We start from the raw sequence: 17,779 nt of genomic DNA, 5'->3' as shown, positions 1-17,779 counted from the left end.
TTACACAAAAGCGCCCTTCTACTCTTTCAGCCCACAGCATTCCTGCCATGTGACAGTCTGAACTCATGAGACGCCTGAGAGAGCAGTGAAGACATCAGGTGGTGCAGCAGTTCTTCAAAGAGCTCCACACAGCTCATCAGACAGCCATGTTACTGTCTTGTGTCTTTACTTTGTGAAAACACACAAGCAGTACACAGCTATCTGTGAGCTTGACAGACTGTATAGTAGAGCCCTCTCTTGTGTCTCCAGTAAAGAACTATAAAGACAAAGGCTCCCTGGTGTTCACGCTGCTGTTGGGCCAGAGCTAGTGATCTCTGAGCAGACTCCACAGTGAATGTCTGGTGTTTGACGTCCCACTCCAGAAACACCTCCCAGTCTTCATCGTCTGGAGCCTGGACAGGGGGGTGTTCTCCCCTAGCCTCCCAGGCCACGTGATCCATGGAGTATCACCCCAGAATCTGTTGCAGCGATCTCAAAGTGTTCACATTTGGATTCAGACAATAGATACAAAAGCAACAACATTTGTCATTTGCATGAGGTGAAGACTGGTGGGGTAGAAAACGATGTAGACACAAGCCCTTTCGGTGATTGGTCACACTGTACCGTTCATTAACACTGAATTTAGTGTGAAAGTAATGTTCCAATACCACTCCTCCACTGTCCATCGCCACTCTCCCCCCTCTCTCTCTTTTTTGATCTCTGTCTTTATCTCTCTCTCTTTCCCTTCTCCAGTTTCCTATAGTCCATAGTGTTATTTAGCTGTGGTGTGGCTCTGAGAGCAGCCCCAGGGAACCGGAGGGTTCAGAAGAGGCTGTGCTTCTCCTTTCTCTGGGCCAGCATGGGCTAGACTGGCTGACAGCTTCCTCTCTTTCTTTCTCTCTCTCTATCTCTCTCTCTCTCTCTCTCTCTCTATCTCTACAGAGACAGAGGGACTAACAAGGGTTCTGGGCTCCTACTATGTACTACTAAGTCATGCGTGACCCTGGAGTTCAGTCATCCACTACTAAAAAGTTTCTGCAGTACTGTGGCTACTTAGAACAATCTTCCAAACATTGTAGGAAAAAGTTGTAAATGCTTTGTTGCTTTGTGTGTGTGTGTCTTCGTGTGTGTGTGTCTTTCTCTCTCTCTTTCTCTCTTTAGAGACTGATAACTCCTCTAAACTACTATCATATATTGTGCTAGAACCAAATGTATGGTACTGTACATGTTTGCACATTGCACAGTTGCACCATTTAAGTTCATGATGAAAACATGATTAGACCTTTTACAGCTCTTTGTGTGTCCAGCCCACACAATCCCCCCTGGGTCTCAGTGAATGAACAGTTGAATGGCAAGCTGCCAGACAGCCAGCATGCCGACCCACTGTCTCTGTTGATTTGAGGCAGATGAGGAGCGTGCAGCGACACCACCAGACGCAAAGTGGTTAATGATGCGTGGCTGAGTTGACAAGGGTTACTTAGAAAGAGAGAGAGGTGGGGGGGTGGGAGAAAGAAAGAGAGACTCGGTTTGAGAATCGGTTGATTATTGTTGTGGTTCATAAAGCTGTTAATGTTGATGACGTAGTTTATAAAATCAACAATCAGACCGAAGGGACACTGGACTGAGGCTTTTTTCACTATATTATAGTGTAGTTTAATCCAAGTCAGAAACAAAGATATTGCAGAGTTATTGCTCACATATGACCACTAACATTCTTTCAAGCTGGAGAGAAAACTAATAATAACTGACGAACAGAATTTCGGCATATCTTGAGTCCTTTCCTCATTGCAAGATGTGGTAGGCTTCCATTCTACTGTACTACACTATTCAATGGTTCAATGAATGAGACTTGTGAACGCGCTTTTTTTAAAGTGAGCGCGCATTATCTTTCTCCAGCTGCCGACTGGCCGAGTTCCACGGCGTTGAAGAGGGGAGAGGGAAAGAATAGGGGCTAATGGTACAGCGCTCTATTGTAGCAAATTACGATCAGTAAAAAAAAACTTCATGAGTCTCCAACAGACAAGTGGCGTGCGTGACTGTCCCGCCGCTCAGCTTCAAGGAAAAAGAGGAATAAAGTCGGGAACACCGTTTGAGGTCATAGTCGAGTGAAACCGCTTCCCTACTGTTTGCAATCCAGCCTTAGCGCCAGGAAGAGGGAGGTTTCTGCAAAGCAGGAGCAGGATAAGAACTTTCGTCAAAATGCAGGGGGCTTCGACAACTGGTAGGTCAATAATATAACTTATTTTGGTTCGTGCCATTATAGTTTATAATCATTCATGTTGCGCACGAAAGTTACGTGTTTCTCAATAAAGACATCTGTCAATATTTGATCTCTGTAAATCATTGTTCGACCAATAAATCTCAAATCAGAAATGTGCAGCACCAAGTGTGACCAAATGTATTTAGTTGGTTCATTATTAGTGTATAAGCATACACTTACATTTGTACTTGATGTTCTTGAGAAAGAGAACCAGATACTTATGCCAATGTCACTATCCACGCCTCACAAGAAGCGGGTGGCCAACAGCTTGGGCAGCTGACGGGGCAAGAAGTTGGGTTCGATACAAAACCCCAAGGGGCAGCAGCCCTGACGTCATCATTACCCCAGTGCAGTGCAATTTGAGACATATCTGTCCTCAGCCTTTCTGTCGACCTCTTTCTCTACACAAACGCACACAGTGATATCTTTGACAGCGTCAATGATGGCAAATAAGCTATTTGTTATATTATAGGTTGACTGGAAATGAAACCTTGTGATCATGACGCTCAGTGGTAATGGTGATGAGGATGATTGTGTATGGTCTGAAGGTACACTTATATGCTGAAGTTGGCTATGATGAGGACTGCTATGTTGCTCATGAGATTGATATGCAGGCTCTTATCAGGAGGCCAGTATGCAGACAGCAGTCAGTGACAGACTGTGTGTGTGTGTGTGTGTGTGTGTGTGAGTGTATGTATAAAGCCTCAGTGTTCTTCTCCATGTGAATCCCCCATGCCTGATGCCTCACACTGAGGAATGTGATTAGAGTGTGGAGAACAGCAACCAACTGGAGCAGGAAAGGAGAATCTCTTGAATGGTGTGGAATAACATTATAAGTGTGCGAAGAACTGTGTTTGTGTGTGTGTGTGTGTGACAGAGAGAGAGAGAGAGAGTTTCCACATTGGGTGAGGAGGATCACTTACTGTGCAATGAGATTAGAGGTGAAGAGTGACCTAAGAGTGAGCACTCTGGAAGATAGAGCTTTGCTATTGAGCTATACGAGTGTCAGGGCTCTGCTATCTCTTCAGAGATGTATAGTCCTGAAGAGGTTGTTTCTATATGACATTGGTGCAAACTAGTCGGATTGTTCTCCCCTGACTGGCACTTCTGAAACTACAGGCAAAGGCCATGTGTTCTATAGGGCTTATAACCAAGAGGGCCAAACTGTACTATAGACTTACTGTGAGAACCTAAACTGCATTAGACAAACTAAATCTTAGCACAGACATGTAGATGAAACGATAATGCTCAGACAAAGAGGCACACAGACTAACCAGTCGGGACAGAGAGAGGGAGAGAAGGATGGAGTGGTGGTATGAGAGGTTGGGGTGGAGAAGATGTGTTTGTTGTGGGACTCGGGGGAAGGATTGATCTGGTATCCTCCCGGCTGCTTTCCAGCAGACCAGCAGTCTGTCTTCTCTCTCTCCCACACACACACTCTGTCTCTCTCAGGCTAGCAGACCTCTCCCCTCCCTCCCTCCCTCCCTCCCACACTGTCTCTCCCTCTCCCGAGATTTTTCTGCCCCTTCCTCCCTTCTATTCTCTCTCTCTCTCTCTCTCTCTCTCTCTCTCTCTCTCTCTCTCTCTCTCTCTCTCTCTCTCTCCCTCCCTCTCTCTCTCTCTCTCTCTCTCTCTCTCTCTCCTTCTATCTCACTATCTCTCTCCCCTTCCTCAGCTGTCAGATGAAACATGAACATAGTTGTTCTGATGCCCGACGCTTTCCTCCCCCCCCCCCCTCTCCCAACGCTTTCCTCCATGTGGGAAAAACAACCCCTCTGAGCCATCTCAGCCGAGTGTGTTTGGGTGAATCGTTATGTCAGTGTACAAGGAGGGGGCATGGGCATCCTAAAATCTCTTCTTCAGTCAGTGTGAAACAGACTTTGTTTTTGTTTACTGAGGCACAGCTCTGGATTCCACATTCATGTGCCCGGCAGTGCATCCGCTCTTCTTATCACATTGACTTCACTGTTCAATCAGCCCTCTGAAGCTTATACAGTATCCACTGCTTACTCTGTGTCACTCTCTCTTTCTGTCCCTCTCTCCTTCTCGCTCTCATCGCATCTCATCTTCCATCTGTCTGCCTGTTTCTCTTGTCTGTCTTTCTGCCTCTGTCTGTCCGCTTCCCTGCCTGCCTGCCTGCCTGCCTGCCTGCCTGCATGACCGGCTGTTTGACAGTGTGAGGAGCAGCTTGTATTGGTGCAGAGGGTGAATGTGGGTTGTGTTAGTGGGTTAGATGCAGGACAATGGCCTAAGCACGGCAGCCATCCCAGCATGCCTTGTGCTGGCTGACTGTTTATGTTATTTATTATTAACAAAAGCGATTGGGTCCGTCTGTGTTTAACCAAGCCTATGTAAACATCTCTCCTCTGTGTTAAATAAACAGTGAACAGAGTGTGGAGGAGAGGAGCAGGGGAGCAGGAGGAAGGTGGGGTATCTCCCTGTTCTCTTATTCTCACTCCCTTTACTGTTTCCTACTAAATCTCTCATGCTTAATTACTTCAGTGTTCTTCGTCTTTCAACAACCGGATTGGGCATCAGAGTTCCATGCACAGTCTTTTTCTTTCCTTCTTCCCTTCATTTTTCTCTCCTTTTCTCTCTCTCTCTCTCTCTCTCTCTCTCTCTCTCTCTCTCTCTCTCTCTCTCTCTCTCTCTCTCTCTCTCTCTCTCTCTCTCTCTCTCCCCTCTCTAATGGACAGCATGATTCTGTTTCACAGACATCCAGAAGCTCCAGGCTCCTACCCTGTGTCACTATGATTTTTCAAATGGCATTCATTGTGTGGGTCTATGCATGTGTGATCGAGAGAGAGGGAGCCAGAGGAAGCCCTGGAGTGGGCTGCTTTTTTGTGACCGGCCATAAAAAAAAGAAGTCATTTTTCTACTTGTTGTCCGGAAGGAACAGAAGCCCTTGTCTGGGCTTGCTAGTGGAATGGACTGTGTGTATGCGGTTTGTCTGTGTGTTAGAGATTTGCACGCAAAGCTCTAATTCTGCTTCACTGGTTACATGACAGGATGTCAAATTGTGACATTCAGAGTGACAAGAGTCTCTTTTTTGTCCTTTGTATTCTATTCTGATATGCAGTGCAGTCAGAGTTATGTACGGTCTGTTCATTGTGTGAGACCTTTTTTTTTTTACATGTGCTGAAACGACGCATGGTGGGAATGAATGAGAGGATGAACATGAACCTGATGTGGGGGAATGAGGTGCGTTGTTAAGGTGAAGAGTGATCCGCTCACAGCTCAGAGGAATGCTAGACGAGTTACTCAGACAGAGTTACACCCTGCCTGACAGGCTCTTCTGGCATTGACAGCTGATTCGCTGTGTGTATCTGTATCTCTGGTTGTGCCAGTCTTTTCGAGGATTATCATAGTTTTCACAACAGGGGACACATTTGAACCAGTGATTAAAGCTATTGTTACCTTGATTCCCATTTCTCAATAGACGGTTCTTGACTCTTAACTGGAATTTGTGCTGACAATACACGTGTCTGCCCTCCACATGCACTTGTTTAGGAGGCTAGGTACATGATGTGTGGTTTATATTGTGATGGAGAGTTATGAGAAGGTGTTTAGTTCTGTCAGAGCAGTGTTTGATATTAGGATGTTTCTGTCCAGAGCTCCAGTCTTCTCAGAAGGTCACTGTGTTTATACTTGAGGTCCCTTCCAGTAGGGTACGGCTGGGACAAACACATCCTGTCCCACACACACTGTACACACTGTACACACTTTCTAACTTTCACACACACACATTCACACATTCACACACACATTCACACATTCACACATTCACACACACACACACACACACACACACACACACACACACACACACACACACACACACACACACACACACACACACACAGGGAGCGGAAGTGACCTAGTTTCCGTAAATGTTACCAACTGTTGGAGTCTTCCAGAAATGGACTTAATTGTATCTTATTTCCGTGCCACCCAATAAATAAGACCCCCTACTCATCAAGCCGTTGTCCCTCCATACACACACAGAATGATGAGAGCCAGTTGAAGTCGGTTAAACAGAGTGGGTGTCTCCACACTCCTTTCTGCGTGTCTCTGCTCCCCAGGCCTGGTGCTGTCTGTCTGGGTTGGACCTAACCCCATGATAAAGGGAGGGGGATTTTCCTCGGAAAGTCATATGGAAAGAAAAAAAAAACTTAATAGTAAAAGCATGTTCCATTTTTATTCTTTCCCTTTGTGTGTGTGTGTGTGCGTCTCTCCCTCTCTCTCTCCCTCTCTCGCCGTGTGTGTGGTTTATGAGTTGTGCTCCGTCTTGCACACTGAAAGCATTGTGTTCTTCCTCTCTGATCATCGGAGGACCTTGCTCCCCACTCTCTGGAGCAGACCTTCCTGTACACACAGGGGTGAGGCAGGGGAGGGAGTGGGGGAGGGAGGAGAAGAGAGAGGGAGGGAGGGAGCAGTCTGGGATGTAAAAGAGGTGGAGGAGGAAACACCTGTGTTAATGTGCCGTGGAGCTGACTTCAGGCCTCCAATCATCAACAACAACATTATATGGTGGTCTCTCTCTTTTCTCTGTCTCTCTCACACACACACACAAACATACTCACCGTCTTACCCCTAATCAGTCATTCACAGACATACAGCCTCTCACCTGACATGGGCTTTAAACCATGTTGTAAATGTGGCCTTACTGTTCTTGCTGATAGCAGCTAACAAAGGAGTCTATGTTAAGTCCTCTCATTTCCTCTCCTCTCCTCTAGTCTGTTTATACCCCTCTGCTCTGAGCTTTATTATCACTCCTCTTCTCTCTCTCCCCCCCTCTATCTCTCTCTCCCTCTTTTCCCCAACTGTGTATTATTCTTTCTGAAACCCAACAAGACCAGCTTAGCATTTTTCAAATTTCTCAGCTGCACACTTCACACGCATCTCAGTGTGCTGAGCATGGCCTCAGGTCCTGTCAGTCTGATGGAAACTGAACTCCTTTCGTGGTCTAGTGCTCTGCTCTCTCCCACCAGTCCCAGCCTGCCTCCTCTGCCCCACAGGCTCCAAGCCTGTCAGGTGTATGTGAGTCTGAAGCACCATGGGCTAAGAAGAGGGACCCTTTAATGGATTGACAGTGGAGCACAGTGTAGAATATGTCAACTCAGTAGTAATGTCACTCGAGTTGAGTGTGAGCCCTCGTGGAGGTTAACAAAAGAAAATGGCCTTGAAATTTGAATTGCTGTGATGTATTTAGTCTCACACTGAGGGTGACATGTGACTGGTGAGGAAATATTCTATATGAGTTTTAGTTGTAATTTCATTTTTGGCCTGTGCAACTTCTATTTGGCCACTAGGTGACACCATAAGGCAGCTATAAATGTGGACAATGACATCCTCTGTCTTTCTGGAGTCTTTCTGGATAGTTTATTATGACATTGATCAATTCATAATGTCTCCTTTGTATAGTTTTACAGTGCAAATACATAGAGTTATGTTCTTCAATAGATTATCAACCATGAATACCATTCTTCTATGAGAAACTTGAGATTAACTTTTTGAATTTAGAACACAGAGACACAGAGTTTTGTGAGAAGCCTGTCCTTGCTGAGACGGAGATAATGCTCAGTGAGCTTGCTGACTGGCGTGAACTGGGATTCCTCAGGTTCCAGGTCTCAGCACTCTTCCTCTCTGGCTGGTTTACTCCGAAGGTCACCGTGACAACAGCAGACAGATTCTCAGCTAGCTCTGCTTCCTCTCTGTCCTATTATAGTCAGCCCTCTTGGTCAGCCATCTATCGTGTCATACTATACTTTTGTCTCTCTCTCTCTCTCTCATACAGTACACTCTCTTGCTCCTCTCTCGTGTCTCTCTTACACTCTATAGATCTCACTTCTTTTCTCTAATGATTTTGGGATACTAGATAGGGCCTATTAGGGGAGAAAGTCTTTCAACTACCTTTTATAATATGATAGGGGCGCCAGACAAAAGCCTGTAAGATGACTTGCATTTACCCTCGCAATATGACAGTTAGTGCCAAGCCTGCAGCTGGCCGTGCTGTGCTGCCTATCTGAAGGCCCCATCTAGATCTTCCTTCCTCTCCTGGGGGTCTCACAGGGACTGACACGGGCTACTCTCTGCCCCAGTGTCCGTTTCCCCGCTCCCAGCCCCCTGCCCACCTCCTGCCTGCTCATCCCAGCCCCAGCTCTCATCACTGGGCAGTAGCAACACCCAGGCCCTGATGAGGAGATGAGGGCTACATCCCCACAGATGGATCCTCTTCCTTTGGCCTCCACACATCCATTTCCTCCACAGATATTTCAAGCTCATATACCCTCATTGAAGCACCAATTCACTAACAAGCAGTTCATTCGATTAACAACAACCCAGCCAGGCTAAAATGTATTAGGACAACAAACTGCCTGAGGCAGCTTTGCAGCTGCTTGTGTGTGTGTGTGTGTGTGTGTGTGTGTGTGTGTGTGTGTGTGTGTGTGTGTGTGTGTGTGTGTGTGTGTGTGTGTGTGTGTGTGTGTGTGTGAGAGATACTGTCTATGCCTGAAGGGCTTTCTCTGTCGTACCTCCTCCACATGCATCTAGCTCTTCGGTGGTAATTAATTACCTCTGTGTAAAAAAAAAAAGATGTGAAATATAAAACACATGTATCCAGTCTAGCTTCTATCTACCACAGCTTGTCAACATTGATTAAGTGGGATCATTAAGGTAAGGAACCCACACACTCTTGTAGACACACACAAATACACTCAGCTCCTCTACATGTGTTTGTGGTTGGCTGTGTTGCTTCCCAGTAAGACGTGTTTTACACTCGTAGCATGCGAGTGACACCCAGTGACACACTCAGTGGGGCATTCCTAATCACAACACACGACAACACAGTCTTTTACAGTAAGGCAGCAAAAGAGGGCCACAGGTTTGCGTCACTGTCACACCTTATGCAAGGACAGAGATGTGTCTGAGATGCTACTCTGGCTTTCATGCCTGCGGCTCCTGGAGCAGTGAGAGGGAGCTCACACACATCAGAAGCTTTACATTACATTTACATTTACATTTAGTAATTTAGCAGACGCTCTTATCCAGAGCGACTTACAGTAAGTACAGGGACATTCCCCCGAGGCAAGTAGGGTGAAGTGCCTTGCCCAAGGACACAACATCAGTTGGCATGACCGGGAATCGAACTGGAAACCTTCGGATTACTATCCCGATTCCCTCACCGCTCAGCCACCTGACTCCCCGATTTACACTCTCTGTCAACTCTCTCAGCTTGCATAAGTCAACACACACTGTTGACAGACAGTGTAGCCTGTTCCATAGCGTTTCCAATCACGCCGAGTGGGATTCAAAGTCTGCACAATCATACTGCAGGAATCTAGAGTCAACAATTTATAGTAGAAGTCTGAAGAAAACGATTGAATCAATCTTAGCCGGCAGGCTTTTACTTCAAATATTACCGTAGCTTATGATTTCTTTCGAGTAAATGTTTCACATGCTCTGCAGATTGAGCCTCCTACCCTGGCCCCTCAGTGTAAACTGTAGAAGTTAAATGGTATTTTTGGGGTGAGGTGCATTCATCAGTCTGGCCTATTGGGAGTGATCCATCATGTCACCTGACTGGCTGGCTGGTGACAAATGTGCCTCTGTGTGCCTCTGGCTAGAGACAGTCCCTTCAGAGACTTCCAGAGTCGGCGACACATCCATCACCTGCTGCTCCCTGCCTGGCTGCATATGCACCAAACCTAGCTTAGTACGACACCTCACACACATGCACACATGCAGATACAAAGCTATCACTGGCACATCTGTGCCAGAGATGGTGGAGGGGATGTTGGAGAAAGGGTGGTTGCATTTTGATCATGTAGAGAAAATCTGTCCTGTGTGACTGGATTTGAGTAAGTCTATGTTGAGTTGGGTGTGCGTGTGTGTGTGTGGTTGTGTGTATTACCTTCTGTTGATGCTGGGCTGGTTACAGCTCTTACCTGCTCTATGCCAGATGTCCTACCCCGCAGCATCATCTCTCTCTCTCTCTCTCTCTCTCTCTCTCTCTCTCTCTCTCTCTCTATTCGTCTCTATCTACTCTCTGTGTGTGTCTCTCTGTGTATCTCTCTCTGTTAATCTCTACTGAGCTGTGTGTAATCACAGGCCATCTGGGCACTGTAGGGAGATGAGCTTGCAGCTCATCAGAAGCCCAAACCCCACTGAGGATCTCACGACACACACATGCACCCACACACACATGTACACCCACACACACATGCACCCACACACACATGCACCCACACACACATGTACACCCACACACACATGCACCCACACACACATGCACCCACACACACATGCACCCACACACACATGTACACCCACACACACATGCACCCACACACACATGCACCCACACACACATGCACCCACACACACATGCACCCACACACACATGCACCCACACACACATGCACCCACACACACATGTACACCCACACACTCACGTGCTCACACCTTTAATAGGACCACAACACACAGAAATGGAACATCACAGGAATCATATCTTTTAGCGACGCAAAACCCAACACCTCCACACTTTAGCACATATTAAAAACAGGAAATCACACTATATCTTTCTCTCAAAATCAGCAGATAAACAGCAGCAATCTTAGTTACAGTGTGTGAGAGCCAACACAAAGCCTTCATGGTATTTATTTCATGCTTTGTATTCCCTGAAATGCCTCCAGGCTCCCAGCTCTAACCAGTCCCATACTGATCACCAGTAATGATCAGACACACTCCTCCCCTACTACACAGCTAGGCCCAGGGACAGTGTGTCCCATCCCCTGGGGTACCAGCGGCACATGGAGGGTGTAGGGATGGGTATAGAGTGCTTGAAGGGGGGAGTTGAGGGGCACATGGAGGGTGGGGGGGTGTCTCTGGGGGTTGAGGGGCACAGAAGGGGATTTGCACGTCCCCCAACGTTAAACCGTCACAGCCTGGGGCACTCTCCGGCTTTTCTCTCTCTTAGTTTTCTCTCTTTTTTTCACAGCTTTCCATTTTTTTTGTTCCCTTGCTCTTGTGCACCTCACACTCTCTTATCTACATGTTCCTATCTTTCTCTTTCACTCTTTCCCCCCCCCCATCCCCTTCTAGCCCTGGGGCCAGGTGAAGCAGTGTAGATCTACATCAACTACAACACATCCTGCATAGCCTGGCCTCTGGTGCCAGTGAAGCCGCAGGTCTGATAGTTCTCTGTCAGCCAGCACAAGGCTGGATGGATTACCCAGCGCTCCAACCTCTTTGTTATTCAGATATGGCCCCTCCACTCCAGCAAATCTGTTTTAATATGAATAATAAATTAAAGGCCCCACCAGTGGATACAATATTAATGATCTCTTACTCTTTTAAGAGACACTTTGACTTAACTGCGGGGAGGATGGAGGTGGGGAGTTCAGAACGATCTTACGTTGTTTTTTTTGAGAGAATAGGTTAAAGTCATTCTCAACGTCAATTTGAGCAGGAAATGATTTTGAATGGCTGGCTGACTGGCTCCAAGGCAGACTCACAACACTCATGTCTGGGTTTAGTGCATTATCTGGAGTGGAGTTGAATGAACACATGCAATTGGCTGCCTGTTCACTTAACCACAATGCCATGTCAGTCTCCCAATCTTTAGCTAACCCTCTTGCTTTCTGTTACATGTAGAATTTCTGATCCAATTGCTCAGTAAGTATAAAGTGTGTGTCAGTGATGTGTGTATTAGTGAGTGAGTGAGTGTGTTTGCGTGCGTGTGTGTGTGCCTCCTGTTGCTTTGTCCTTCCTCGCCCTCTCCCCCCCACTGAAGCCAGCTTGGATATTGTGTGTGTGTGTGGACATGCATAGTCTTGCAGTCTGCAGTAGCTCATGAGCGTTAGTGTGTGTGGGGGGTTGTGGTTGGTCTCTCTGTGTGTGTGTCTCCATGTGTCCCCTCTGTGCTTTCTGGAAGAATCCAAGAGTCCTGCCTACATGCTTTGGAATGTGAGTGCTTTGGAATGTGAGGTGGGTCTCCATGACGACGGTCCAGTGTCCTCCTTCCGGCTTCCATCCACATGGTGCACTGAGCCCAGAGATGGCCGGACTGAGTGTGCCATGGCGTCGGCTCATTGATAGATTTATGCTATTTAGAAATCCATTTACTTCTTCATCTGCCCAGTTCTCAGAGCTCAGTATCAGGTCAGACTGGAACTAGGTTGTGTCCTCAGTGAGCATGGGAGGCAGGAATCCAGAGTTAAAACTTTGTGTGTGAAATAGGGCTAGGCTACACAGTCTTTGAAGTTTAGGCATTTCTCAAATACAGTGTTGTTTTCCTTTTGTGATGGAGGATGAGGTGTGTGCGTGTGTGTGTGTGTGTGCATGTGCCTAGCTCTCCTTCACATTCTCTCTCAGCCAAAACCACACACACATTTTATGCACACACTCTCTCTCTTACACACATATTGCCTGAAGGTGTTAGATATTGCCAAAAGGGAAGAATATTCCTTTAAATTAAAGAAACAATGTTTTTCCATCTGTCTTTGTGATCGCGTGACCTTTTAATGTGTCCGTCATGTCTAGTAATGTGTTGGTCTGTATGTACATGCATAGTGTGTGTGTGTGTGCGTGCGTGTGTGCATGCTGACCTCCTTCAGGCAGTTGAGAGACAGATGCTATACTCTGGTCAGTGGAGCGGATGCGTGTGAAGCCTGAGGTTTAGACTGTAACAGTGCTGTATACTATAGTAACTCTCCCCTCTGCAGTGTGTGTGTGTGTACAGTTTGTTCAGAGTAAGCCCCCACACACACTGCAGTGTAATAATGATTCTTGCGTAGTTGTTTCTAGAACATGTGAGTTTACATGGTCCAGCACTGAGGTTGATGAGTGTACAGTAGAGGCTGTGGTAATGGGACAACAGGGTACATTCCTTAGCCCTGTTCCCACCATCATACCCGAGTTCCATGTCGAGTCCTCAGCTTGCACTGTGCAGGTTCTGCGGCTGTGCTCCTATGAGACCTGCTACATGGATGCCTGAGGTTCCCCGGTTGTGAGCTGCCAGGTCTGGTATCTCCAGTCTTGCAGAAGTGAAGGGGAGGTGGCTGGCTCGCAGGATGGCGAGAGATTTGAACATTCCTCTGTGCTTCACAGTCTTTACATTCCTCTCCCCAGTGTCAGGAGGCGGCACAGGGCTCAACTGGAGGACCAGTTATCCACCAGGATTCATCCGTTTTGTTTCCCAAAAAAGGCTAGATGTTTGATTCAGGCTATTTATGACCTGTTTCTCCCCCTCTTGACTCCTGAGTGTGTGAGCAGATGTTTCGCCCTGATTATAGCTCCTCACTGCAATGAGGAACAGCACCTGCCGTGAATGATGCAGGACATGATTTACATGCATGAAATAAACTCCTTTACATAGTATTATTAGAAACCTACAGGTAGGTCCAGACACTGTGAAATGAATTAGATTATCTTTCTGCCACCATCAGCACAGAATCAGCCTACTGAGGATTTGAATGCTCCATTTCCCTCAATTTTCGAATAGGACTCCCCCTCCCCCCTCTCGTCCCTCCCTCTCACTCTGTTCTTCTCTTGATCAACACCCAGCTTTTAGATCTAGATCGCTGTTATGAAGTAGGAAAGGGGATTGCTCTGACATAGTTTCCATGGTAATCTGTTGGATTCATTGCGGACCGTCTACGTGGACATCGGGTGATGTCACCCGTTCTTTCAGACCAGCCCCTCACCCGGCTCACCCGTAATCGTATGTGCATACGAAGAAAGCAGGAAGCAGCTTGTGCGCGTCACCCTGCTAGCTTCTGTGAGCGGTCTGTCTGAGGTCCCACAGGGTAGTGCTAGACACCAGAGATCCCACTGGGTCCAGAGCTGAGGGCGAGCCACCCAGTCCATGATTCATTACACACCTATTACTGGAATAAAAAGACACCAGTGTGCTCTCACGTCATCACGTTGCTGCCCATTATCAACACCTAAAGCCATCACACCCAAACCTTCCCCCACTCGTTCTCCCAGTCACACGAGTACATGCACCAACACACTTCCCCCATTTTTCATTCACCACTCCTTTCCCCTCATTCTCTCTCCCTTTCTCTCTCTTCCCCCTTCCCTCTCTCTCTCTCTCCCTCTCTCTCTCTCTCTCTCTCTCTCTCTTGTGATTGCCTTCCCTCTCCCCTCCTTTCACTCTCTCCCCCCGCCCGCCCGGTCGTCATTAGTTTCCATGGTGACGGTAGAGAGGCATTATTGCCGGCTGAGAACTGCTTCTCCCCTCCTTTCAGAGTGGCGGCGGCGACGGCAGTGGAGGCATTGTTCCCTCAGCCGCTGTGAATGGCCCCGGGATCAGGACAGGCACAGCACAGGACAGGAGCACATTTTTGGGCCAGGACAGTGCGTTTGTGGAGAGGGGGAGGAGACGAGGAGGAGGAGGAGGAGGGGAGGAGAGGAGGAGTGTAGAGTGTAGAGACAGCGTGGTGGAGACTTGGGCAGAGTGAGTCAGAGAGAGCCTGGAGTAGTGGACTCGCGCTGTCTGACTGGAGAACTCACAGCTCAACCATCCAGGCTGCCTCCGCGTGGCTCTGAGGACACAGCGCTAGGCTAGACTGGACACAGCCCTGGGACTGGACCGTGGTGTGTGTTGGGAGGGTGTTTCAGGCTGAGAGAGAAAACACTGAGGGCAGATGGCAGAGTGGGCTTAACTGGTGAGTTCTACTGATGCTTCAGAGCTGCTTGTGTCTCTGTGTTTGTGTGTTGGAAAGAGAAAGATTTAGAAAGTGTTATGTTTGAGCATGTGGTTGTAAGTGGAAATGAGTGCTGTGGATTCTGATATGGCTCCAAATATTTACGATGTAGTTGTGAGTATATATACACATGCCCTCAGTGTTTATACACTCTTTGAAGTAAGCCAGTAATCAGTATTGTTGTTCTGTAATCTTTGTGTGTGTGTGTGTGTGGTTATGTTTTCTCAGAACCTATCGTATCAAATGACGTGTGTGTGTGTGTGTGTTCGGCCCCTATACTTGAGCCTCTGTCTGGGTTGTGGGTGGTGTAGAACCTGTCTGCTGAATGTGGGCTAATTCTCACTGCCGTATGAAATATAGATACTGGCCTGCATCTTTAATTGAGCAACTTGCACTGGGAGACATTTTCTGCACCCTTGATTCTTGTCGTGTTATTCTAGTGAATTTTTGAGTGTATGTGTGTTTGTGTGTGCAGAATGTGTATGTGCATTTGGCTCCGTCCTCATTTGTCTTCGTTCCATTGAATGGTTCCTGCTTGTGGATGACGACCAGAGCTTTGGTGCTCCTGCAGTGTTGGGGATGAGCGTTGGTGTTCCTGCAGAGTGCTGGGGATGAGTGTTGGTGTTCCTGCAGAGTGTTGGGGATGAGTGTTGGTGTTCCTGCAGAGTGTTGGGGATGAGTGTTGGTGTTCCTGCAGAGTGTTGGGGATGAGTGTTCGGGTTCCTGCAGAGTGTTGGGGCTGAGTGTTGGGGTTCCTGCAGAGTATTGGGGATGAGTGTGGGTGTTCCTGCATAGTGTTGGGGATGAGTGTTGGTGTTCCTGCAGAGTGTTGGGGATGAGTGTTGGGGTTCCTGCAGAGTGTTGGGGCTGAGTGTTGGGGTTACTGCAGAGTGTTGGGGATGAGTGTTGGTGTTCCTGCAGTGTTGGGGATGAGTGTTGGTGTTCCTGCAGAGTGTTGGGGGTGAGTGTGGGAATGCTTGTGTAATGGAGAAGCAGAGTTGTGGACAGAGCAGTGAACTCTTGTGTTATCTTTGTGTTTATGGCCTGTATGAAGTCTTCTCTCTACTAGCTAGTTTCGTACCACATAAAACATGTTCCTGGGACTGTTGGACAACAGTAATGGCTGTGAGCCCAGTTAAAGGGCAGGACAGGGAGGAAGGAGGTCATGTTGTACCAAGGTGACACATCACTGACCCTGCTTATGATGTCATCGACTGAACATGTGACAATGAAGGCACAGATCACTTACATTACAGCCCAGGTCAGCCTATTAACAATTTATCCACCAGTAATTGCCAGCTTTGTGCCCTCCGAGTCTCCTGGCACACAATAATTCAGCTGACTAGGGGGTTGTCTTCAGGAGTCGAGGAGTGTGTGTGTTTCCATGACGACCGGCAGCAGCTGTGTGAGGCTTAGTAAGAGCCAGACACTGTGTCAGGGCTCTGGTGTGGCTCTGGCCAGTGACACGTTGACCTAGGATTCATCCCATGATGCATCCCCAGGGTGTGGAGAACACATGCAGAGCCCACCAATGTAGCTTGACTTGTCACACTGCTGTCGTCCTATGGTGCACCATCCTGCCATCACTCCTGGTGAAGCTGCTCCTGCTTCTCCATTATCGTTTTCAGGGGGAGGGGGTTACATCCAAATTGTGAAGGCTCTCTGAGAAACATGTTTCTCCACTCCCCTCTCGTATTGGAGGGGGAGGAGCCCTCCCAAAATGGTGAGAACGACCTTGGAGACGAGACTGCGGTTGTGCAGGCAGATTGGACCACACCTTACCACACTGCACCACACTATACACCCACATTCCTGTTCCAACAGTCACAGTGATTAGTCTGGCCATCCACAGCAGTAATTACCTATAGCTTGGTTTATAGTGCACTTAGGGCACCATGGGTCCTCCATCAGGACCCAACTCACTTCCTCTTGTCTTGGCTCCATGGTTTGAGAAATTAGATGTCAAGATAATGAAGAGGTTTTGTGTCTGAATTCTTAGGTTGCCATTTAAGACTCAACGTGAACTATTGCATTTTTTTAAGACAGTGTGTATGTTTGTTAGTGTGTCTGTGTGACTGTCTATGCATGTTTTGAGGAGGGGGAGGGGGCTCGCAACCGTTGGGCTGGTGGTGTCTCAGGGCTGAGGATCCAGCTGGAAAGTGTTGTCATAGTAGCGGCCATCCTGTGTCCTTCATTGAACTTTCACTCAGATTATCCAATCTTCTGTCTGTAGGAAAGCACAAGGACCCTGTGTGTGTGTGTGTCTGTGTGTGTCTGTGTGTGTCTGTATGTGCGTTGCTATGGTCTTTTATCTATGTGTGCGTGTGTGTGTGCTTATGTAGGCTTGGGCAGCCAGTCAGAAAGCGTTAGGGGCTCTCGTCAGTGAAGCATGCATGTTGTGTCTATAAGAAACAGAACTTCAGCATCAGACTAGAAGCATTACACACTTTCTCACCGTCTCGGCTCTAAAAGTAGCATAGCGGTGTATTGTGTGTGTGTCTGTGGTGTGAAAGAGAGACGCAAAGGTTGTCGTCTGCTTTGTGTTTCAGCCAGCAGGATGTTTAACAGCTCTTACCCTGCTCCTCCTTTAGGAGGCAGGCCCGTTTTCACCCTCGCTTCTGTCTCCTGCTGTAAAAGCCTTCCTCACTTCAAACGCTTCCAGGAGCCGCAAGGTATTACTGCTCCTGCTGGAGCGCTGTGTCTGTAGTCCCCTCTCTCTCTCTCTCTCTCTCTCTCTCTCTCTCTCTCTCTCTCTCTCTCTCTCTCTCTCTCTCTCTCTCTCTCTCTCTCTCTCTCTCTCTCTCTCCCATCTCCTCTGTAGTCC

The 17,779-nt window shown here is 47.7% G+C and overlaps 1 protein-coding gene across 2 annotated transcripts in view; it reads left to right on the top strand.

Moving 5' to 3' along the window:
- The first annotated feature begins 2,080 nt into the window (after positions 1-2,080).
- fgd (faciogenital dysplasia) overlaps positions 2,081-17,779 on the top strand; it is a 41,369-nt gene continuing 25,670 nt past the window's right edge. For both annotated transcript variants that reach the window (XM_067240176.1, XM_067240175.1), the window contains exon 1: positions 2,081-2,200. In XM_067240176.1, the coding sequence (XP_067096277.1) occupies positions 2,179-2,200 (22 nt within the window). In that variant the 5' untranslated portion in view covers positions 2,081-2,178. The remainder of the gene's footprint in view (positions 2,201-17,779) is intronic.

This window comes from Osmerus mordax, chromosome 7 (genome assembly GCF_038355195.1).
Source record: "Osmerus mordax isolate fOsmMor3 chromosome 7, fOsmMor3.pri, whole genome shotgun sequence".
In the NCBI taxonomy this organism is placed as follows: Eukaryota; Metazoa; Chordata; class Actinopteri; order Osmeriformes; family Osmeridae; genus Osmerus; species Osmerus mordax.
The sequence above is the reverse complement of the archived record's forward strand: the minus strand, read 5'-3'. Positions and strand labels throughout refer to the sequence as shown.